The sequence below is a fragment of the Anguilla rostrata genome, chromosome 9 (assembly GCF_018555375.3).
Source record: "Anguilla rostrata isolate EN2019 chromosome 9, ASM1855537v3, whole genome shotgun sequence".
NCBI lineage: Eukaryota > Metazoa > Chordata > Actinopteri > Anguilliformes > Anguillidae > Anguilla > Anguilla rostrata.
The window spans coordinates 46,062,510-46,086,409 of record NC_057941.1 but is presented as its reverse complement, the minus strand read 5'-3'; the positions used below and the strand labels follow the sequence as shown (position 1 = coordinate 46,086,409).

The following is a 23,900-nucleotide window of genomic DNA, read 5'->3' as shown; positions in this document are numbered from 1 at the left end:
GGTTTCTGGCTCTTTGTCCTTGAACTCTATCAGTATATCCTTGGAGACTGTGTGGGTAGACACACCCACCAGGCTCTGAGACCACAGGTGTGCCTAATTATGCAGGCGCCTCAACGCTTTTCAGCCAATCGGCTCGGCCCTGCTTCCCGCACCTATGCCCCCAGCCGCACTTGAGCCTCTATATTTGTTTTGGCTGTAAACCTACTCCTGACAGGGATTAGGGTCATGCGGAATGACCGAAGCTATTTATGCGCCGTTGAATTGTTGTGAAACGCATCTAGAGCAGACTACATTTTCACCCGACTGACTGTTTGTCTCAGCAAGGCTGAATGTGGCATCTTAATGGATGCATCTAAATATTCAATACAGTTTCATTACAGAAACTCTCCCCCACGGCACATAGAAAGTTCTTCTCCATCTATTTATTGGGGCGTAGTTAATTTTCAGGCTTCACCCCAAAAGCATATTTGCATGAAGCTCCAAGCGTTGAGCGTCCGATAGTCGCTCTGAAAAACGTTTTCGAACGCGACTTCCGGTGAATTCCGCAGGATGGCTTTGAGCGAGCGGCCTCGTGGGCTCACGGAGTGTGGAGCAAGCTCGGCACGCTCGGCATTCAGCTGGTATTTTTAAATCTGTGAAGTTTTAAGCTGCCCGCACAAAGCCGGGTCCTTCGAAAGACCTTGGCTGGTGTTAAAGACTGCATTCTGTGTCTTGAGCTTCGTTTGTGTTGAGGTAATTTAAGAGGAGCGGGTCGCCCAACTGGCGGGTCCCAGAGCTTTGCATTTCGAGAGGGAGAGCCTGTGGAACTCCTTGAGGGAGCCCAATTGCGCTCCTGCGTCAGAGCATACTGTCATTGAGCGGTGAGTCGCAGAACGTCCCTCTTCTTTTAAAAATAAAAGTCACCTTTTCACGTATTTCTCAGAGACCAGCAAGGACTCACAAGGCCAGATCAGAAGGAGTGGGAGCTCTGATTTAACCCATTTCATCAAATGAATATTTACTGCAGCCATTCAGGCTGAATGACTTTCCCAAGAGCTGTGTTTGCCTGCTCAGTAATTCCTCTCCTGCTGAGATGAGTGCATGGTACTGCATGTGTAGATTCAGGGACTGGGGTAAACAGTAATGGAAAAGAAGGAGCGTGGTGATTGGTCTAGTAATGAGAGAGAAAAGAGAACTGATTGGTTGTCTATTAGCAAGTGTGAAAGGGGACAATGAAGTGTTAATTGGTCTTGGCCTGAGGTGCCACAGAGTGAAAGAAAGGTTGTTTGTCCAATCGCAACAGAGCTGGGCATCAGGGGGTGGCGACTCTCTATCTCTGAAGGACAGTGGAGTTTGGTACAGTAAAGCAGTGGTAGGCTGGAAGGAGACTGCTGGAATGTGGAATAGTGTTGGAGGTTTCATTCCATTTCAGGAAGTTGATTAAAATTAAATTGAAGAATTGAAAAAATCTCATGGAATATTGAGGGAATTTCAGTTCAATTCCTGAATTGACCAAATGGAAACAGAATTGGCCCTAGCCTATCTAAGGGTGAGCACATTGTGAGGCAGGTCTATCACCAAGTAAGCATCATAGCTATTAACTCAAGCTAATTTGGACTTGAGCTAGAGACACAGACTGGGACTGGCTCTTAACCACTGGATAGACAGATATGGACCTGTGGATCAGAGGGTCTCCATCAGTTCTCAGTAGTGCAGGTAACCAAGGTGATAACAGTAAACACAAAATGCATGTTCTAACTGTACGGTGTAACACATCTGTCTTTAAATTTAAAGAAAAGGGCCAAAACGTCAGTCCTAGTTATTCTAGAGTCTTCTTCCTCATCTGTAGCTGAACTCACAAACAGAAGAGCATAGCTCGTTCAGCCACTCTATTGTGCGGGCCTCTTTGAGGGCGAGGCACAGAGAGAGGGAGGGTAAAATTGGGGTCAGCTGGGTGGGCTACATAATGACAGATTGGCAGAGACAGCTGAGAATGTAGTATGACAAAGATCTGGGGGGTGGCATTCATTGGCGTAATGGTCCTGCGTAGACCTGGCCGGGCACATGCGCACAGGTTGTTGTTCTCTCTGTGCACGCATGCCGCCCATTATGTGTTACGATGATACCAGAGGGATTAATCTCCACAGGCTTTTTCAGTAAGCTATGGTGCTGCCCTGTTTAGCTACACTGTGTGCCCCCCCCGCCCCCCACCCCCCTTCCCCAGTTCGGTGGTTTCCCGAACTTTCCAAGCGCGCGACTCACTTAATGACTGAATACATTTTCTGTGACCCACGCCTCTAAAAACATAAGCCTAATCTACAGTATGTCCAAATATGGAATTCAGATCTTTTCATCAACCAGTATAAAAACAACTACTGTGGGTAGCTAGTGATGTGCATACACCTAGTGCAGTGTTTCATCTGAATGATGTCAGTGTCTACGAAACGTCTATTATACTGAAAGGTGTTTTTCCGCATGTAACCCTCCTGAACCTCAGTCAGGGCCCACAGTTAGAAAATAACTGGCAACTCTGCACTTGACCCCTGGCTGACCTCTGACCTCTGACCTCCACTTTGCGCCCTTGCAGGAGGACCAGGTGGTTCTGCAGTGCACCGCCTCCATTCTGAAGGAGCAGATCAAGCTGTGCCTGTCCTGCGAGGGATTCGGAAACCGCCTCTGCTTCCTGGAGCCCACGTCCAACGCCCAGGTGCGGCTCAGGCGTCGTGGCAACGACCCACCCAGCCCACGGTTAGTCATTCCCTCGACCTGCTCTTTAACCGCTCTGCTTTCCCTTCCAGAATGTTCCGCCTGACCTGGCGATCTGCTCCTTTACCCTGGAGCAGTCCCTGTCTGTGCGAGCCCTGCAGGAGATGCTGTCCCACACCTCAGAGATGGTAGGTGGGGGTTAGAGTGGTGGGTGGAGGGGGCTGATTGAGAACACGTAATAAAGTATGCAAATTAGGGAAGAGGGGGGACAAGGGGAGAAAAAGCTGAATGTTGTTGGTTTGTATTGCCCAGTTTGAGCAATGAGGTGCATTTTTCTTCATAAAAAACGTATTTTCTTTTTCTTCTCCTCTTATTCTTCTCCATTATTTATTATGCAATAAGAGGGATAGTGCCTGAGGCTAAACTTGTCCTGGGATTTAGACACAAACTTATTCACTCACATTTATTTAGACACATAAAGTTTGCCTTTAGTCTACTTACAGTAGTCGGTGAAGCTTTTATTACTGAAGATTTACAGACAACAGACATCTGTCTTGACAGGTACTCAGTATCTACTGCAGGGTTGTTCATCAGACAAGTTTAACAAGGCAAATGCTAGCTTATATTAGCCAATATTTGCAAATATAATAAACTTTTTTCTGTTTGCCATAAAACATTCGCTAACATTATCGAACAGTCTGAAAAGATAGTGAGCAGGGAATAAAATTAAACGCCACGGGGAAGGTGCAGAACTAGTAAGTTGACAATCATTTGGCTGTTATAATTCACTGAGATTTAATATTTGTTCCTATCCTAAACAAGCTGATGGTAATCTGCAGGGAAAATGGCTGTCCCCCTCTTCTGTTGTTGCATACTTGTTAAGTAAATCAATGCCACCGAAGAACAAAATAGAACTGTCAATTTAGCTGGTAGCCGGTGGCTGCGAACGATCTGTTTGTTTAACGCACGTCGGATGAGAACACATGAAAAGATTAGGTGCCTGGAAGCAGTGAAGACTATTTCCTCCTGTTCAGCAATGGGCATTGCTCTGTGTTAAAGAATTCCAAGTTCTTCACCCGTGTATCTTAACCCCACTTTTGTCTCACCCTCACCCCCCTCTCCCCTGCACCCCAACCTGCCCACCACAGGCGCTCGATTTGGACAAATGGGTATGTCTTTGCTTATGACCCCCCCACCCCATCACCCCTAAACCGTTTTTGTCGGTCCTTAGTCTTACTGTACTGACCATCGCCTCTGTGAAACGTAGCTGCTCCCGCTAAAGCTAACACACGCCACACGCACCCTGTCTGCCGTTTGTGACATCCAGAGCAGAGTCTGAGGCGACGCTTTGGGAAGGACCCTTTCCTGCTGCCCTCCTGCAGGAAGGGCCAAGAACCTTCTAGGTTTCAGTCTAGTCCACGCAACCCCCTGGCCCGAAACGCTCATGCCACCGTTTGGAAATATGTCAGTTACCGCGCCACCTCGTACCACACTGTTACCGCCCCTTTAAACTGTTCCTTCTCTCCCTGTATCCTATCTCCTGTTTAAAGGCTGTTAAATTCGTAAAATCTTCACTCCTTTGTCCTCCCTCACTCTCCCCTCCACTCGTCCTTCACTTTAACAACCCGTCCCTAAAACGAAACACCGGATGCGCTGAGCGAAACGCTTACACAGATGGACACGTCACACGTCCGTTAAAAAGAGCACTGCGGAACATGAAAAGAGGACCAGCACTCTGCAGACGCTGCTCTCGAGCAATTCATCTCATTTAGCCCGAGAGCGTTCCCTTGGTGAACACCATGGCGAAAAACAACTCAAGGTAATCTCGTAGATGTCACTGATGGAGGCGGAGCCACGCGTTGTCCTTCGGCAAGGACGTTCGCGTCACGCAAACACGTTCCTGAGCTTTTTTTATTCGGGAGAAGTGGTGGTGCACAGATCTCAGGTCTAAATCGTTTTGGAAGAGAATGCGGGGCCAGGTGTATTGGGACAGTTCTGGCGGCCATGATGGGTGTGGCTTTCTGAGCAGAGGGGCAGCCTGTTCCTAGAGGGCAAAATCCTGACTGACAGGGAGGCCTCCCAGACCAGCTTTTAAGCTTTTAGTGCTAGCGAGGAACCCCCATACCCCTACCAAACTTACCCCAACACCCGTCTTACCGTCTGTCCTGACTGGACTAGGTTTTCTTAACCCAGGCAAGCGACCTCACAGAAATAATCACAATGTTAACGATATTGGTGGTGATGATTGTTAATAATAATAATAATAATAATAATAATAATAATAATACATAATAACAATAATAATAATAATAATAATAATAATAATGTTCTCATTTAAAATTTTACTGGATTTTGGATTCAAAGGTAAGATCATTTACGTTCTGTGTTTTGAGTGGCAGTCTTGAACTGATGTGGTTTGCTCCGGTGATGTTCTGTCACAGTAATGTGGCTTATTCCTTGTTCTTGTATGTGCATATATTTCTATGTCATATTGTTTTTACTTAAACATCCTTTTGGGATGCTTCATGTTTTAATGTCTGAATGTTCCCCCTTTTATGTTCCCCCTATATGATATCTTCCATACTGGGACCATTACAGGTGTTACTGTCATTGCTATTTCAGTAGCCCAGCACCTGTACTCTTAGGATATGTAGGTATGACTCTGACTGTGCCTCTGTATGTCATTATTGACACAGTTTATTTGTTGGTGACTATTTTGTGGACTCTTTGTCACATGATCAGGCATACAGCTATGCTGCACTTCAGCTTGTCTCTCTGCTGGGGACACTCCGTGGTCCTGGGGGTGGGTTGAAGCCTCTGATGTTGTGGCGTTGTGGTGCAGGGTTTGGGACCTGTGACAGTTGCCCTACTCTGTTCCCAGCCCCCCGTCTGCCCCTTTGCCCCACCGCGTGGTAGCTGCAGTGGTTTGAGGCGACGGCGGCCCGCGTGCTAACATTTCCTCTGTCCCTGTTCTCCGTGTCACCCAGTCCTCCCAGGGAGGGGGTCACCGCACCCTGCTGTACGGCCACGCCATCCTCCTGAAGCACTGCCACTCCAGCATGGTGAGCCTCCCACTCTGCACCTCCTCTTCCTCTGTGCCCTGGCCTCCTCTCCTGTGCACCGGGCTCCTCCCCCTGCACACCAACCTCCTCCCCCTGCACCCCGGGCTCCTCCCCCTGCACCCTGGGCTCCTCCCCCTGCACACCAACCTCCTCCCCCTGTGTCTCAGGCTCCTACCCCTACACCCTGGGCTCCTCCCCCTGCACACCAACCTCCTCCCCCTATGTCTCAGGCTCCTACCCCTGCACCCTGGGCTCCTCCCCCTGCACTCTGGGCTCCTCCCGTGCCCCGGGCTCCTCCTCTTGTGCCCCAGGCCCCTCCCCCTGTGTCCCAGGCTCCTCCCCCTGCACCCTGGGTTCCTCCTCTTGTGCCCCAGGCCCCCCCCCCTGTTCCCAGGCTCCTCCCCCTGTGCCTGTCCTTCGATCCTCTAGGGCACCCCGTCACACCCCTTGTCTTTCTTAGTAGCTCCACCCCCCACCTAATTTCTGTTACTGTCTGTGTTAGGAAATCACCATTGCCCCCTCCCCCTTTGTTTTTAAAATCAGCAGAAATCAGAGGAAGTAATATTTGTTGTGGTGTGCATTAAAATGAGATGTATTTCCTACTCATTATCTCCCTTTCTTTCTCAGTATCTTAGCTGCTTGACCACATCTCGGTCTCTCACAGACAAACTGGCCTTTGATGTGGGCCTCCAGGAGGATTCCACAGGTACGCGCTCCATCGCCATGCCAACGCTAGGCCATGAGGCAGCACCGCGAACGCAAGATCATAAGAGCATATCAATGCCTAATTATGAGACGATGTCATTCAGTCCACCTGAGCTCACCATTTAGCTGCAGACTACACAGTATCCAGCTCTGTGTCAAACGCAGACTGTTCCAAGGGTTTCTGTCTCTACTGCATGACCTGCAAAGCTGTTCCACAAATTGCTAACTGTCTGTGAGAATAAAATTTCCCTCTAATTTCCTCCTGCAGCCGTTCGCTCTGCTGACAGAACTCAACCTGAAAAATCTTTTTCGTTCACCTTGTTAATCATTTTTACAAAGTAAAAAACCTGAACCAGCCTCCTCCCCCCAAATCGTAAAAACGCTCTTATTTTACGATCCTCTGCCTGCTAGGCGAGGCCTGCTGGTGGACCATCCACCCCGCGTCCAAACAGAGGTCAGAGGGCGAGAAGGTCAGAGTGGGAGACGACCTCATCCTTGTCAGCGTGTCCTCTGAGAGATACCTGGTAAGACGTAGCTCACCGCTTAGCTCACCTACCGCTACTGTTTTACCTGCGCAGCCTCGGCCATTCAAACAAACTCCTGTCTAGAGCTTTAAAATACTCAGTAACCTTCATTTTATTCATGGAGCACATACCGTTGCATAGCTATCTCAAAGCTCTCAGAGTGTTTTACTTTTTTCATTTCCAACAAATCTGTTGTAACACCGACAGCCGTAAGGTAAGCAAGTCGCCGTCTGCTAGCTTTTTAATACCTTTCTTTCGTTCGTGGGTGACAGTGCAGTATAATAGTCGGGGAAGTAGGCCTTATGTCAGAGCTTGGCAGCTGTCCCAGGAAAGGACACGGCGGTTGTGTCTCCGAGCGAGCTGCTTTAATCTGAATTGCTTCAGTAAATATCTGGCTGTTGAACTGATTAGCATGTATATGAAACGATAAAGCAGGGAAGTCAGTGTGGAAGACAGCGCCCTGCTGAATGTGCAGATGTCGGGGAGTCCAGGCCCCTGCAGCACAGGCAGGGAGCAGGCAAGGCACTCCCACCTGTCTCCATCAGTCAAGGGTGTAACTTTAATTTGAGTATTGGGGGGTTTGAAATGAGAAAAATCCTGCAATCCTGTAGGGGGGTCTGGGGAGTTATTTGGCCTATTTTGTAATATTGGGGGGTTGTAACCCCCCTACACCCCATAAATTACACCGCTCCCATCAGCCTAGCATTGAGCTGAGTTAGCATGGTTTCCTAGCATTGCGCTGTGGTAGCGTGGTTTCCTAGCATTGAGCTGAGCTAGTGTGGTTTCCATAGCCTGAGCGGAGTTATCATGGTTTCCATGGCCTCATTGGAACACGTTTCTCTCTGCACAGCACCTGTCCTATGCCAGTGGGGACCTGATGGTGGACGCCTCCTTCATGCAGACCCTGTGGAACATGAACCCCATATGCTCCGGGTGCGAGCTGGCTGAGGGTGAGCACTGCTTCGGGGGACCCTCCACCCCCTCATGTTCCTTCTCCATCTCTGAGATACTGGTTTCCCCATAGATACCACATACAGCGCAAAATACCTTTCAACGATTTCTCATTCACCATCATATGCGATTGTGAACCGTTCCCTCCGATGAAAATGGAGAACGGCGAGTCGCGGTTCCGCGTGTGCGGTTTCGGTGTGAAAGTCCGGTGACTCTCTCCGGTGTCCCCGCAGGGTACCTGACTGGGGGGTACGTTCTCAGGCTCTTCCACGGTCACATGGACGAGTGCTTGGCCATCTCGGCCGCGGACCAGGGGGAGGACCAGCGAAGGTAAAAAAAGGACACGTGGGATACATGCAGTTTGAAATGTTGTGTGAAAAATAACTGCAGTTTTTATGACGCATGCCTCAGAAAGAAACTCCTATTTTAGCAAAATTATTTTATTTCTATGAAATTTCAATAACGTTGGTTTGTAAATATATTTAAATACAGGTCCCAGAAAGAGGCTTTTTTTTAAAAGTATCATTTGGTTATACATTGCTGGCAGTATGTTTTTAAAAAATTGTACACTGACTTGGGAGAGTTGGTACACACAGATAAAATATGGCTGAAAACGCTCTGACTCTTTCATCAGAAACGCTCACTACGAGGGAGGAGCCGTCTGCAGCCACGCCCGATCGCTATGGCGACTGGAGCCGCTGAGGATCAGGTGCGTGTGTGTGCGCGCTCCCTTCGAGCCGCGTGTGCGTCTCAGAGGAATCTCCCTTCCTGTTGGTACAGTTTGTCCCTTCTCTCTCCCCGTAGTTGGAGCGGGAGCCACATGAAGTGGGGCCAGTCCTTCCGGGTGCGCCACATCACCACGGGCCGCTACCTGTGCCTGGACGAGGAGAAGGGCCTGCTGCTGGTGGACCCTGAGAAGGCCAACACCAAACTGTCCGCCTTCTGCTTCCGCGCCTCCAAGGTTCAACTGCATATACTATATAATAAGTGTACACTGAATCCGTGACTATAGGCTGCAACAAAATGTCTGTTTTAACAAGTGTTGTAGTCTTGTAATGAGACTTAAAAAATTTTTTTTTTATCTCAAGCATAAAATATTATCTTGTTTGAAGTCATTTTTTGTTTGATCCCATTGGCAAAAGTTTGACCCCATTGACAAATCTTGAAGTGAGTCAAACTGTCTCACCTCAATGGTAATCTTTTTGCTAAATTTAGCAACAAAAAAAATAGAATTAAGATATTTAGAATTTAAGTCTATATATTAGACAAAAATACTTTTTAAGATTGACTTTTTTTTTTGGTTTTTGTAGTAAAATATTGATGTATTATTTCTACGTTCATGAGTCCTTTGACTGTTCTCCTAGCTGCTTTCCCCGGGCGTAGTTCGCCTATAGAACAGCCTCAGGTGCGGTTTGCCAGCGGTTGATACTCCAGTCTGTGTGAGTCTCTGACCCTTCGGTGGCTCTCCCGGAGCAGGAGAAGATCGAGGTGGCTCAGAAGCGGGACGTGGAGGGCATGGGCACCCCGGAGATCAAGTACGGGGAGTCCATGTGCTTCGTGCAGCACGTCTCCACCGGCCTCTGGCTCACCTACGCCTCCGTGGACGCCAAGTCCGCCCGCCTCGGACCCCTGAGAAGGAAGGTACGGCGGCGTGGGGGGGGGGGAGACGCGGCGACGTGTGGACTACTCTGCCGTCATGTCTGACTGTGATTATATTCCAACTGCGCGAATATTAACTGACATTTATTAGCATTGTGTTATTAGTGTAACACAATCCACCTCCACCTCCATTAGTATAACACAGGGACTGCAAATCTCCATTAGTGTAACACAGGCATTGTGAATCTACACCTCCATTAGTATAACACAGGGACAGTAAATCTCCACCTCCGTTAGTGTAACATACGGCCTGTGAACCACCTAAATGGCGCACTGACGGGTCTCTCTCTCTCCGTCCCCTCCTCAGGCCATCCTGCACCAGGAGGGGCACATGGACGACGCCCTGACCGTGGCGCGCTCCCAGATCGAGCAGTCCCAGGCCGCCCGCATGATCTACAGCACCGCCGGGCTCTTCGCCCAGTTCATCAAGTACGAGCGCCCGGTCTCACGTCGGATTAACACTAGACAGCTTACTGTGTTCTGCTAGTTGGTACAATAGTACAATAACGGTGCCCCACCAAGGATTCCAATGTGGAATTTCAGACATGTTCAGTTATGGTTTGAATTGCACTGTGTGTCCTTTCAGACTGTCTCAATTGTTGTTTGTCATAGACAGTGTGTGCACTGTGTGGAGGTTCCTATCTCACCTGCTCCACACCTGTGTGGAGGTTCGTGCCTCACCTGCTCCCCGCCTGTGTGGAGGTTCATACTTCACCCGCTCCACACCTGTGTGGATGTTCATACCTCACCCGCTCCCCGTCTGTGTTGCAGAGGCCTGGACTCCCTAAGTGGGAAGAACAAGTCCCCCAGCACCACGTCGCTGCCCATGGACGCGGTGGTGCTCTCCCTGCAGGACCTCATCTTCTACTTCCGCCCCCCCGAGGAGGAGCTGGAGCACGAGGAGAAGCAGACCAAGCTGCGCTCCCTCAGGAACCGCCAGAACCTCTTCCAGGAGGAGGTGCGGAGAGCATGCGCATACATACACACTCTACTCTCACAGAAATGAACATACACACACACACACACATGCAGACACATGAGCACACACACTACACATACACCTACACACACACACCCACATGCACACATGCCTACATACATACACACACACACGCACCAGCACTCGCGCACACACACACACACACACACACAGCTTTTGTGAAGACCCATCTAATTTGTTTCTCATTTGTATCCCTTTCATTGACATGCCAGTGTGTTAGTCAGCAATTAATAAACAATTGCTCCTGATCTCTTCCTCCCCCACTCAGCCGGTTTCAGACTGGTGCTCATGTTTATGTAATGCTCCTGTATTAGAGAGGGTTTCCCCTGTGTGCGTTCCAGGGCATGATCGCGCTGGTGCTGGACTGCATCGACCGGCTGAACGTCTACAACACGGCCGCCCACTTCTCCGAGTTCGCCGGCGAGGAGGCGGCCGAGTCCTGGAAGGAGATCGTCAACCTGCTGTACGAGCTCCTGGGTACGGCGGCCGCCTGTCTGCGCTCTGCGCAGAGATACACACACACACACACACATAGACACACTGATCACACAGCTCCCACAAACATCCTGTCACAACATGACCACTTGCACTCCACACACCACATCACACGCAAGCTACACAACCACACTCACGACAGCTGGACAACGCCTCCCGACAGAGATACACAACACAGACTGACACACACATGGCACATGACACAAGTACACCAACACCACAAATACACACACAACACTACTGCATGACACAGCACACACACGCTACATGCACACTTGCACATACATACACACACACACACACACACATATACACACCTAAGACGCATGGACACACGCACTCACACAAGAACACAGACACAGACATGGACACACACATCGGCACACACACAAGTACACAAACACACACATACATACACACACACACATACATGCATGGACACACACAGGCACACACACGCTACATGCACACATGCACATACATACACACACACACACACACACACACACACACATACACACCTAAGACACATGCACACATACTCTAACACATACTGGTAAACACACAAGAACACACACACACACCTAAGACTTACTAAGTTTCAAACTGTGGCAGAATTGTCCCTGGGTAACTGGATTTGCCCATAACTAAATCACCAGTTATGGCAAATGAAGGGGATGAGCCGAGTGTGTAATTCGATTTTTTTTTTTTACACACATCAGGGTAATGCGGCCTGTGAAATATTCCCTAAATACATCTTGAGCTCTCTGATGTGCCTCCTGCTCCCAGGTACCACTGGAGCGCATCCAACATCGCTGTCTCTGCCAAAAATGCTGAACAACACTGTTTCATTATGATTTTTCATTTCTCTCTTCCTCTGTCTGCCCAAAGCCTCTCTGATTCGTGGGAATCGGGCCAATTGCGCGCTCTTCTGCGACAACCTGGACTGGCTGGTCAGCAAGCTGGACCGCCTGGAGGCCTCTTCAGGTACTGCATGCTCGTGTGCTCGGTCTCCCCCCCCCCCAGCTGAACGGCGATGCGTTAACGCTCAAACGCGCTCTCTCCGCGTCTCCCCGCAGGCATCCTGGAGGTGCTGTACTGCGTTCTGATCGAGAGCCCCGAGGTGCTGAACATCATCCAGGAGAACCACATCAAATCCATCATCTCCCTGCTGGACAAGCACGGGCGCAATCACAAGGTCGGCGCCGCCGGGGCTGTGGACACGTTCAGGGCGATAAATCAGACATGGGCTAAAGGAGGGCCAGACCTGGGCTAAATGTGGCCAGACTTTGGCCAAATGTGGCCAGACCTGGGCCAACTATGACCACACCTGAGCCAAATACATGTTTGAAATTACTTTAACTCCCTACTCTACAGTTGATTCTTTAGTAGATTATTTTGTAGGCTGATGTAGTGGCTATTTTTATTGGTTGTGACATTGACATCTTGGTGTCCTCTCTGCTCTTTGCCTAAGCTTTATATATGCATCTTTGTAAGTCCCTGGATAAGAGCTTCTGCTGAATACCAAATGTTATGTAATGCTGTTGAATTTTTGAAAGCAGTCCGGTAGATTCATGAGGATTTTAAAGGAGACACTAACCAAAGCGTTCACTCCTATGAAAGAAGGGTGAGAATGAAGTCTTTTAAAATCTTTTAAAATGGTCAGTGATCTGGATCTGCAAGAACTGCACTGCTGTCTAAAGGTATAATATCACTATCTGATCCAGTTCTGACAGAGACACACGCGCCCCCCAACCCCCCTCCCGAACGCCCCCCTCCCATGTCCCTCAGGTCCTGGACGTGCTGTGCTCTCTGTGCGTGTGCAACGGCGTGGCCGTCCGGTCCAATCAGAACCTCATCACCGAGAACCTGCTCCCGCGGCGGGACCTCCTGCTGCAGACCAACATCATCAACTACGTCACCAGGTGACCCGGGGGGGGGGGGGACGCCGGCGTGCTGCGTCAGCAGTGTTAAAAACACGACTTTTCAGCAGCACCTGCTAATTTCACGATGTCATCGCGCCCCCTAACCACTGAGTCGTCATTTTTACCTGTAAAAACACACCCACCGTGGAATGTAATTCGCTGTGAACAGTAGTTTTCATGTCTAGTAGAAGTTATTATTGTTCTTGCTTATTCTTTTTTTTTATATGTTTTTTTGGGTTTTTCCTTTTTATTTGATAGTATACAGTGTAGAGAGACAGGAAGAATTAGGTTGAGAGAAAGGGAGAGACGTGCGACGAAGGTTGGCGGCCGGACTCGAACCGCCGATGTCGCGGCTCGCATTAAGCATGTGGTTAGCGCTCTACGGGCTGCGCCACTAGAGGCCCCTGCTTTTGCTTTTTTTTACACCTAATTCTTTCTCTCGCTTCTTTCAGTATGAGACCCAACATTTTCCTGGGCACGTGTGAGGGGTCCACGCAGTATAAGAAGTGGTACTATGAGCTGATGGTGGACCACGTGGAGCCCTTCCTGACGGCGCAGGTCATCCACCTGCGCGTGGGCTGGGCCCTCACCGAGGGGTACAGCCCCTACCCCGGCGGGGGCGAGGGCTGGGGCGGCAACGGCGTCGGCGACGACCTCTACTCCTACGGCTTCGACGGCCTGCACCTGTGGTCTGGTGAGCCGGGTCGTTGGCTACGCCGCTATGTCAATCGTCCGAGGTATGGGGCACCGATTGGCCGGCGTTTTGAACTGACCCCGCCCCCTTTTTGGCTGTTTAGGGCGCGTCCCTCGGCACGTGGCCTCGCCCAACCAGCACATCCTGGCGGCCGACGACGTCGTCAGCTGCTGCCTGGATCTGAGCGTGCCCAGTATCTCCTTCCGCATCAACGGCCACCCCGTGCAGGGCATGTTCGAGAACTTCAACCTGGACGGCCTCTTCTTCCCGGCGGTCAGCTTCTCGGCAGGCGTAAAGTGAGCATGTGCAGAGTCTTCAGCGGGGGCAGGGAGGGAGAGGGGCAGGATCAGAGGGCCTTTGAGGTACAAAGCTGGAAAGGGAGAGGGTGGGAACTTTCTGGAAGGATGGGTTACGGGCAAGAGGGGTGATGGGGTTAAGGCTAGACCAGTGGTTCCCAACTCTGTTCCTTTGAGCTCTGCCATCCTGTAGGTTTCCACTCCACCCCTAACAAAGCACACAACCGTCACCAACTGAAGATCTTGTTGTGCTGCTAATCAGTAGAATCAGGTGTGCCAAATTAAGGTTGAAGTGAAAACCTACAGGACGGTCGATCTCTAGGAACTACTGTACTAGATTGTGGGTATTGCTATGACTGACAGTCCCATTTGAAGGCTAAAACAGCTCACCCCAGCCCCCCTCAGCAAGAGCACCAGCACATACAGGGTCTCCAGTCAGTAGATTGATGTCTTTGGCAGTTAGCTTGTGTATCTGTTGAAGGCACATTGAAGAAGCAAATGTTCAATATTCAGTTGTAATGGTGTAATTAATGGAAGGCGCTGCAGCCCTGTGTTGACGTCGCTGTGTGTGATTAGACAGGATCTGGATGCCCCTGGCTTCAGAGTGATAGAGGGTTGATTTTGTATGGGGCTGTGTTCCCCCCCCCCCCTCACCTCCCCAGGGTGCGCTTCCTCCTCGGTGGTCGTCACGGCGACTTCAAGTTCCTCCCGCCCCCCGGCTACGCCCCCTGCTACGAGGCCCTGCTGCCCAAGGACAGGATGCGGATCGAGCCAATCAAGGAGTACAAGCACGACTTTGACGGCGTCCGCAACCTGCTGGGCCCCACGCAGTCGCTGTCCCACACCGCCTTCACACCCTGCCCCGTCGACACCGTGCAGGTACCGCCCCCCTGAGGCGAAGCCACGCCCTCCCCTGGCCCCCCGACTCACCTGTCCACCCCTTTCTTATCACAGCACTCTTACTGCAGACTGAATTACCTTCCTCACTGACCAAAGCCCCCCTCCTCACTGACCACAGCCCTCCATTGAAACAACTCTCCTGACCCTCCCCCCCCTTGCCTTGCCTTCCAGATCGTCCTGCCCCTCCACCTGGAGCGCATCCGCGAGAGGCTTGCGGAGAACAGCCACGAGCTTTGGGCCGTCACCCGCATCGAGCAGGGCTGGACCTACGGGCCGGTAAGCACCTCAGCATCCAATAGGGCTGGACCTACGGGCCGGTAAGTACCTCAGCATCCAATAGGGCTGGACCTACGGGCCGGTAAGTACCTCAGCATCCAATAGGGCTGGACCTACGGGCCGGTGAGCACCTCAGCATCCAATCGGGCTGGACCTACGGGCCGGTAAGCACCTCAGCATCCAATAGGGCTGGACCTACTACGGCCCGGTAAGTACCTCAGCATCCAATAGGGCTGGACCTACGGGCCGGTAAGCACCTCAGCATCCAATAGGGCTGGACCTACGGGCCAGTGAGTACCTCAGCATCCAATAGGGCTGGACCTACGGCCCGGTAAGTACCTCAGCATCCAATAGGGCTGGACCTACTACGGCCCGGTAAGTACCTCAGCATCCAATAGGGCTGGACCTACGGGCCGGTAAGTACCTCAGCATCCAATAGAACTGGACCTACGGGCCGGTAAGTGCAGACCTTGGTGACGAACTTCCTGGTCAAATAAAGGTGAATAATAATAATAATGAACTGAGGCGTATTTTAAGGATGAATGTATATGGGAGAGTTCAGTTTCAGGGAAGTCTGCAAAAATTTGTATGCAGTGTTGCATTCATACTATTGTAAGGGTGAATGACAGCACATCTTGGATATGGGTAAATTTTGGGTGATTATACTGCAGGTTTTAGCGGTTGTAAGTCCTAATTGCGGCTCTTTCTGCAATTCTCTTGTCAGTTTCGCGATGACAACAAGAAGTTGCACCCCTGCCTGGTGGATTTCCAGAGCCTTCCGGAACCCGAGAAGAACTACAACCTGCAGATGTCTGGGGAAACACTCAAGTGAGTTTGAGTCTCAGCCCTGCCTAAATGATGTAGAACTCTGCTGCATGCACTCACTCTCTCTGATTGGACAGGACTCTGCTGAGTCCCACCCTGCTGTATGCTCTCCTTCTATCTGATTGGACAGCACTCCGCTGATCTAGAGTTCCCGCACTGCTGCACGCTCTCCCTCTCTCTGATTGGACAGCACTCTGCTGATCTGGAGTCCCACACTGCTGCATGCTCTCCCTCTCTCTGATTGGACAGAACTCTGTTGGCACTGAGCTGTCATGTGGGCATGGGCGATGAGAAGGCCGAGGAGAACCTGAAGAAGATCAAGCTCCCCAAGACGTGAGTCATCTTCTACACTGTTGTTAAACGGGACCTGTATTAGGGCATTATGTTCATTATGTTCAATTTCTCTGGTTCCACCTCTCAAATACAACACAAATACAAGTCCTCAAAGTGTCCAAGTAAATTAGCTGTGTTCAGGTCCACTGGCGGTTATTATATCTGGATGTGCTGGGGGTTGACACAGACTGTGAGATTTAAAGTTTATCATTTAAAGTTCAGTGGAGTTTCCTTCCTTTTTAAACGCCTACTCGCTCATACAGCTGGTGTAAAAAAAAAAAGCCCATGACCACACTGAAAGCCGTCTGCGGTCGCTGATATTTCACTGGGCTCTTGTTGCGAACGTTCTGCTTTTGTCTTTGATGGACACATCTCACACAAGTTGTTCTGCCGCCTGGGAACAATGCCAGCTGCCGCTTAGCCAATCACATGCCTCACAGTCGCCTCCTTGTCCAATCAGCTACATCATGAGCAACGGGTACAAACCCGCCCCCCTGGACCTGAACCACGTCAAGCTGACGCCCAACCAGAACACCCTGGTGGAGAGGCTGGCAGAGAACGGGCACAACGTGTGGGCGCGGGACAGGGTGCGCCAGGGCTGGACCTACAGCATCGTGCAGGTGCCCCTCTCTCTGCTCCTTCTGTCTCACGGGCAACCAGGCTGGCTCATTGGCATTCACAGTGTATTACATGGTTGAAATATTTTGTTAATAGCTTTTCCAAAGCAGTTAATCTATAATTTATCGAGTGAAATGTCTGCCTCTGTCCCTTTTGGTCTGGAGTCTCATTAAGGTGTAAATCCAGATCCTGGTCACATAATTATTTGAATTTATTTTTAGAATGAATAATTATTAAATTATTTGAAAATCATTTATTGATGCAATTTTTTTTTTTTAACATTTTGGTTTTTTCCATTTTTACTGGAAATTCTTAAGGACCTGCAGGAATGCTTTCCGGCTTTATTGGATATTTAAGAGGCACACTGTTGTAATCCAAAAATACACATTTGTCCCTGGCCTTCTGGCTGCTATAATAAGCACAAAACAGAACCCTTCGGATGAGGCCTTGGTGTTCTCTCTGCCCCTGTCCCAGGACATCTCCAACAAGCGCAACCCCCGCCTCGTGCCCTACAACCTGCTGGACGAGAAAACCAAGAAGACGAACCGCGACACCGTCTGCGCAGCCGTGCGCACGCTCATCGGCTACGGATACAACATCGAGCCGCCGGACCAGGAGGGCAGTGAGTCCCTCTGTCTGTCTGTGTGTCTGTCTGTCTGTGTGTGTGTTGTCGTGTGTATCTGTGTCTGTGTGTGTGTGTCTTTCTACTACTGCTGTGTCATAATGTGTCTGCTGAGTGTTACTCACATATTTCTATACAAACACATTCAAGGACAGCAACACATTCAGTTGAATGATAAATATTATCTATTCAAGCATACAAGCTCTTTTGTCTCTTTCTCTCCCACTCTCTCTCTTTCTCTCTCCTCTGTCTCTCTTGCTCTCTCTCTCTCTCTCTCTCTCACACTCTCTACCTCCCTAAATATTAAAATAAGTGCAGAAGGGAACTTCCTCATCTGCTTAAAGAGGCTTCTTTCTGTGCTGTCACTTTTTTAACCCGCCTTTTTTTTCAACGCAAGCTCCGCCCCCCTCTCCCTCCACCCCCAGTCATCACCCTTCTCCCACCCCTCCTTCTGTCCGACAGGCGGCCACGGGCCGGGCAGCATCCGCACGGACAAGATCCGGGTGTTCCGGGCGGAGAAGTCGTACGCGGTGACCCAGGGGAAGTGGTACTTCGAGTTCGAGGTGGTGACGGTGGGCGAGATGCGGGTGGGCTGGGCCCGGCCCAGCGCGCGGGCCGACACCGAGCTGGGCGCCGACGAGCTCGCCTACGTCTTCAACGGCTTCAAGGTGACGCGCCGTTTCCCCCGACAACCTCTTTCATCATCGCCGGGGCGGGGCCTGATTCTGTCACAGCTCAGCGCGAAGGGGGAAAATCAAGTTTCAGAAAGTAAAAGTCCTTCCCAGTCATTTATTCCAATCAGTTTGATTTGCTAATTAGCACAATTCTTCAGCCAGGAGGTAGAACTAATCAGTGAAATGAGTTCATGGGTGGCAGAAACAAATGGCAGGACTTTTAATTTCCGACCCCTAGACTTTCCACCTCAGCAATTGAGTCACTTCAGAAGATTAACTGACGTTGAATTCATCGACTAAAAAATGACCATAATGTTCCATGAGTATTTTTAAATGAATGGACTGAATATCAGTTCTTTTTTATCTGAACTGAGTGAACTGGAGAATGGATTCCTGTAATGCCCCCCGCCCCCCTCCCGCCCCCCCAGGCTCAGCGCTGGCACGTGGGCAACGAGCCGTTCGGCAGAACCTGGTCGCCGGGCGACGTGGTGGGCTGCATGATCGACCTGACGGAGCAGAACATCATGTTCACCCTCAACGGGGAGATGCTGATCAGCGACTCGGGCTCTGAGATGGCCTTCAAGGACATCGAGATCGGAGAGGGTGAGAGAGAGGGGGGTGGGGGAGGGAATGAAAGAAAGAGAGAGAGGGAGAAAAAAAGAGAGAGGAGAAGGGTTGAGGAAGTGCTATAACGGAGTTTCAGGTACTGTGGGTCGATCCTAACGTAGTGTTACCCAGTACTTTGTGGTGCTGGAGGTGGTTGTGTCTTGATTGTGAGTGTGGGGGGTGTATGTGTGTGTGTGTGTGTGTGTGTAGTGTGTAGTGTGGGTGTGTGTGTAGTGTTTAGTGTGGGTGTGTGTCTGTGTGAGTGTGTGTAGTGTGGGTGGGAGTGTATGTGTGTGAGTGTGTGTGTGTGTTTGTGTTTGTGTGTGTGTGTGTGTGGTTGTGTTTTGTGTGTGTGTGTAGTGTGGTGTGTGTTGTGTGAGTGTGTGTAGTGTGTGGTGAGTGTATGTGTGTGTGTGTGTGTGTAGTGTGTGTGTGTGTGTGTGGTGTGTGTAGTGTGGTGGTGTATGTGTTGTGTGTTTGTGTGTGTATGTAAGTGTGTTTGTGTTTATGTGTGTGTATGTAAGTGTGTTTGTGTTTATGTGTGTGTATGTAAGTGTGTTACTCATGTACCTGTGTGTGAGCATGTTACTCATTCCCCCCCCCTGCAGGCTTCATCCCCGTGTGCTCGCTGGGCCTGTCCCAGGTGGGCCGGATCAACCTGGGCCAGAACGTCAGCAGCCTGCGCTACTTCGCCATCTGCGGCCTGCAGGAGGGCTTCGAGCCCTTCGCCATCAACATGAAGCGCGACATCACCATGTGGTTCAGCAAGAGCCTGCCGCAGTTCATCCCCGTGCCCACCGACCACGCCCACATCGAGGTGCATCCCGCTCACAGTCACATACACATGCTGCGATACATCGACGATTGATTGATGATTCAGCATTTTGATAATGTGTTTCCAAGCCTCATGAATTCCAGCATTATTATGTTGATGAAGAATGTATATATATATGTGTGTGTGTGTTTGTATGTGTGTGTGTGTGTGTGTTTGTATGTGTGTGTGTGTGTGTGTATGTGTGTGTGTGTTTATGTACGTATGTGGTGTTAACCTTTCCCTCCTTCTGTAGGTTTCTCGTGTGGATGGGACAGTGGAGAGCGCCCCCTGCCTGAAGCTGACCCACAAGACGTTCGGCTCGCAGAACGCCAACACGGACATGCTGTTCCTGCGCCTGAGCATGCCCATCGAGTTCCACGAGACCTTCAAGGTGCCGGCGGGCACCACGCCCCTCACCCGCTCCCTCACCATCCCCGAGGACGAGGCGCTGGAGGTGGACCCCAACTCGGAGTTCGAGATGCTGAAGAAGTCGGCCACCCGCCGGGAGCAGGAGGATAAGGAGAAGGAGCCGTCCGTTCCCAAGGAGATCCCCGGCAACAAGGGAGGAGAGAACGAGAAGGACGCCTCCACGGAGAAGAGCAAGAAGAGAGGGTGGGTGAAGGATGGAAGATGTAGTCATTTTCACTGAGGAGAGAGAAGGCAAAAATCCAAACATTAGTGCAACAAATCATGACCATCATTAGTATTAAAACATTGGATTGAACTGCAGTAAATAATGAGTCTATGAGTAAATATATTGTGTCATGTCGGGCTGTGCTATATACCAGTACAAAATTTTAAAATGGTACTAGACCAGCATTTAAAAAAATGTTATACTTTATGAAAATGCTCCTGACATTGCTTTCTATTGCAACGAAATGATTAAAATCCATTGGAAGATAAATACTGTGACTTTAAGAACTGAAGGGAATGTAGGGGGCCCACACTGTTGTGCTGTACGTTTCAGGTTCCTGTTCAAGGCCAAGAAGGCGGCCTTCATTGCCCCTCCCCCGGTGGTTCCCACGGTGCCCCGCCTGATGGAGGACGTCGTCCCGGACGATCGGGACGACGTGGACATCATCCTCAACACCACCACGGTGTGACCTTTGACCTTACCTTCCTCTGTCTAACACTTCATCGTCTCACCACGTCCGATGTTTGGTTCTTCACTCAGACAAAACTAACGTTGAACACTCTATAAGCCTAATGTCAGAAAACCAAGTGGAAACAAGGCAGAAAAGCTAGCAAACTAGTCAGCTAACTAGCATACTTTTCTCACTTTGTTATTTCCAGTATGATACTTTTTCAAATGGGCCTTGAAGCAAGGCAGCGAATCTGTCATTTGTGGTAGATTATTTTTGCTTGCAGTATTCCAGTTTACTGGTAACAGTCTTTCTGTAGTGTTGTTTCTGGGAATAGCCTCTCTCTAGTGTTGTCACTCAGGATGAGTGCTTGACTGTGTCTCCTCCCCTTCTCCCATCTTCCCGCAGTACTACTACTCAGTACGGGTCTTTGCGGGGCAGGAGCCCAGCGGTGTGTGGGTGGGCTGGGTCACCCCTGACTACCACCAGTACGACCTTCACTTTGACCTCAACAAAGTGCGCAATGTCACCGTCACCGTGGGCGACGACAAGGGCAACATTCACGACAGGTAAATACAGGAGGACGCACACACAGACACACACACGCGTGCACACACACCCATCCACACACACACTAAGCCCATGAATCTGTTATTTGTGTCTTGCAGTATGAAGCGCAGTAACTGCTACATGGTGTGGGGAGGGGAGTTCAGCAACAGCTCCCAGCAGACCCGCATCAGCCAGGAGGACCTTCTGATTGGCTGCCTGGTGGACCTCGACACCGGCCTCATGACCTTCACAGCCAATGGGAAGGAGATCAACACTTTCTACCAGGTGATGTGGGAGCGTGAGCAGGGTGTGGTGTTTCCCTGAGGTCTCTGTGCTGGAGGTGTGTCTGTATAACGCTGGGGGTGTGTCCATGTAACTCTAGGGGCGTGTCCATATTACTCTGGGGGTGTGTCCATATAACTCTAGGGGTGTGTCCATATAACTCTGGGGGCGTGTCCATGTAACCCTGGGGGTGTGTCCGTGTAACACGGGGGGTGTGTCCTAGTAACACTGGGGTGCTGTGTTGCAGGTGGAGCCCAACACCAAGCTCTTCCCCGCCGTGTTTGTGCAGCCGTCCAGTCAGAACGTGCTGGCAGTGGAGCTGGGCAAACTCAAGGTGAGGACCTCACACAATCGTTTCTGGAAATCAGTCCCTCTTATACTTTTCGGCCATCTGTCTTTTTTGCATTATAATTTGTGTTTATTGCTGCTCTACGTTTGTTCGTTCTTTCATTTTGCACTATCCCTCCCTCGTTCCCTTGCTTGTCTCTCTCCCCTCCAAAATGACTTTCTTTTTGTCTCCAATCTTCTCTCAGATACCTAGGCCTATATGCTGCAATTCAGCTGCAAATGGCTATTTAAGAGTTAGCTTAAATATAAACCTTAACCTCTGCAAAAGCTTAAACTCAAACCCCTGTACCTCCCTGTGGCTCTCTTTGTCCCCCAACCCCCTCCCCAGAACATCATGCCCATCTCGGCGGCCATGTTCCGCAGCGAGCGCAAGAACCCGGTGCCGCAGTGCCCGCCGCGGCTGGACGTGCAGATGCTGACCCCGGTGATCTGGAGCCGCATGCCCAACCACTTCCTGTCGCCGGAGACGGTGCGGGTGAGCGAGCGGCACGGCTGGTCGGTGGTCTGCAGCGAGCCGCTCACCATGATGGCCCTCCACATCCCCGAGGAGAACAGGTCTGCTCGGCTTAAATTCTGACCCAGTGGCCCAGTGTTTAGTGTGACCTCATAGTGGTGTGAATCCTTACTAAAAGATGTAAAACATGGGAAAAGACAGTGAAGAGGCAATTAAGAAAATAAGACAATGGATCACTATCAATCTTGTATGAAATGAAATGTAAGAGAACATTGATGTTGTCGTTGTGATGTAGAGGTCTTAATACCTCCAGAAGATTGGTATACGTGCCATGATACCCTGCACTGCAGCGAACTCAATGTGATTCGTGAAACAGAATGCATATGCAGCTGTCCATGCAGTTCTGTTCATCTGCTTGCTTTCCGAAATTACAGCATTTGTGCAAAACGCTCTTTTGTCTCTGTGGCTTCCCCCCCACTCTCTCTCTCTCACTCCTCTCTCTCACCCTCTGCTCTCACTTTCTCCCTCCCTCTCTCCCCCCTTTCTCTCCCCTTTCCCTACCCTATCCCTCTCTCTGTCTCTCTCCCTCCCTCCCTCCCCCCGTGTGCAGGTGCATAGACGTGCTGGAGCTCTCCGAGCGCCTGGACATGCTCAAGTTCCACTACCACACGCTGAAGCTCTACTGCGCCGTCTGCGCGCTGGGCAACAACCGGGTGGCGCACGCGCTCTGCAGCCACGTGGACGAGTCGCAGCTCTTCTACGCCATCGAGAACACCTACCTGCCCGGCCCCATGCGCAGCGGCTACTACGACCTGCTCATCAGCATGCACCTGGAGTCGGCCAAGCGCGCCCGCCTCATGACCAACAAGGAGTTCATCGTGCCCATGACCGACGACACCCGCACCATCATGCTCTACTCGGACGCCGAGAAGGCCCACGCCCTGCCCGGGGTGGGGCTCACCACCTGCCTGCGCCCCAAAGTCCAGTTCTCCCCCGTCAGCTTCGTGGGGACCAACCCCGACGTCTACACCCTCAGCCCCGTCATCCCCTTAGAGGTACCCGAGAGAGAGAGAGGGGGGGAAAGAGGGGTTTCGAGATTTCTTTTTTAGTGTAATACACTCCTGCTGGTGGGTGATGTGTGATTGAGGCTTTAAGAGCCCCATTATAGCTACAGTTAGATATATAAGCCCAATCGAATGTTCACTGCATTCAGAGCGTCAAAATTTGATAAATACAGCATTTCCGTGATATGAATTAAACCATATTCTACGTGCCTTTATCATCTCGAAGCTAGCTATATTTGGGCTGCTAACTAGCTAAGCTCTTGGCTATGGAAATCAGAATTGCTAGCTACATAACTAACGTTTTGTATCTAGTGTAATTCACAACTGCTAGTTAGCTAGCTAGGTAGGTGTACTTGTTAATGTACCAGTGACTTGTACATACACATGCACAAAACTGTGTGCTGAAGTACTCAATCATGTGACAGCCTTGTATCCAATAAGAGGTCAATACTTACAG

General features: G+C 50.5%; 1 protein-coding gene across 12 annotated transcripts in view; it reads left to right on the top strand.

Annotated features, from left to right (window-relative positions):
- The window catches only part of LOC135263955 (ryanodine receptor 1-like), an 88,050-nt gene that overhangs the window by 8,633 nt on the left and 55,517 nt on the right, over window positions 1-23,900 (top strand). For 10 of the 12 annotated variants that reach the window (XM_064352484.1, XM_064352478.1, XM_064352475.1 and 7 more), the window contains exons 2-36: window positions 2,567-2,686; window positions 2,778-2,873; window positions 3,834-3,854; window positions 5,673-5,747; window positions 6,375-6,453; window positions 6,864-6,976; window positions 7,827-7,926; window positions 8,161-8,257; window positions 8,562-8,636; window positions 8,732-8,888; window positions 9,404-9,568; window positions 9,894-10,015; window positions 10,358-10,544; window positions 10,928-11,063; window positions 11,973-12,068; window positions 12,161-12,279; window positions 12,873-13,006; window positions 13,459-13,700; window positions 13,804-13,996; window positions 14,659-14,875; window positions 15,068-15,172; window positions 15,897-16,000; window positions 16,247-16,330; window positions 16,791-16,950; window positions 17,423-17,570; window positions 18,033-18,238; window positions 18,673-18,847; window positions 19,459-19,667; window positions 19,918-20,276; window positions 20,632-20,761; window positions 21,155-21,315; window positions 21,415-21,580; window positions 21,825-21,911; window positions 22,254-22,480; window positions 22,990-23,434. In XM_064352484.1, the coding sequence (XP_064208554.1) occupies window positions 2,567-2,686; window positions 2,778-2,873; window positions 3,834-3,854; window positions 5,673-5,747; window positions 6,375-6,453; window positions 6,864-6,976; window positions 7,827-7,926; window positions 8,161-8,257; window positions 8,562-8,636; window positions 8,732-8,888; window positions 9,404-9,568; window positions 9,894-10,015; window positions 10,358-10,544; window positions 10,928-11,063; window positions 11,973-12,068; window positions 12,161-12,279; window positions 12,873-13,006; window positions 13,459-13,700; window positions 13,804-13,996; window positions 14,659-14,875; window positions 15,068-15,172; window positions 15,897-16,000; window positions 16,247-16,330; window positions 16,791-16,950; window positions 17,423-17,570; window positions 18,033-18,238; window positions 18,673-18,847; window positions 19,459-19,667; window positions 19,918-20,276; window positions 20,632-20,761; window positions 21,155-21,315; window positions 21,415-21,580; window positions 21,825-21,911; window positions 22,254-22,480; window positions 22,990-23,434 (5,310 nt within the window). Of the gene's footprint in view, window positions 1-2,566; window positions 2,687-2,777; window positions 2,874-3,833; window positions 3,855-5,672; window positions 5,748-6,374; window positions 6,454-6,863; window positions 6,977-7,826; window positions 7,927-8,160; window positions 8,258-8,561; window positions 8,637-8,731; window positions 8,889-9,403; window positions 9,569-9,893; window positions 10,016-10,357; window positions 10,545-10,927; window positions 11,064-11,972; window positions 12,069-12,160; window positions 12,280-12,872; window positions 13,007-13,458; window positions 13,701-13,803; window positions 13,997-14,658; window positions 14,876-15,067; window positions 15,173-15,405; window positions 15,504-15,896; window positions 16,001-16,246; window positions 16,331-16,790; window positions 16,951-17,422; window positions 17,571-18,032; window positions 18,239-18,672; window positions 18,848-19,458; window positions 19,668-19,917; window positions 20,277-20,631; window positions 20,762-21,154; window positions 21,316-21,414; window positions 21,581-21,824; window positions 21,912-22,253; window positions 22,481-22,989; window positions 23,435-23,900 lie in introns of those variants that run through there. The other 2 variants (XM_064352477.1, XM_064352486.1) reach the window with 2 other exon arrangements.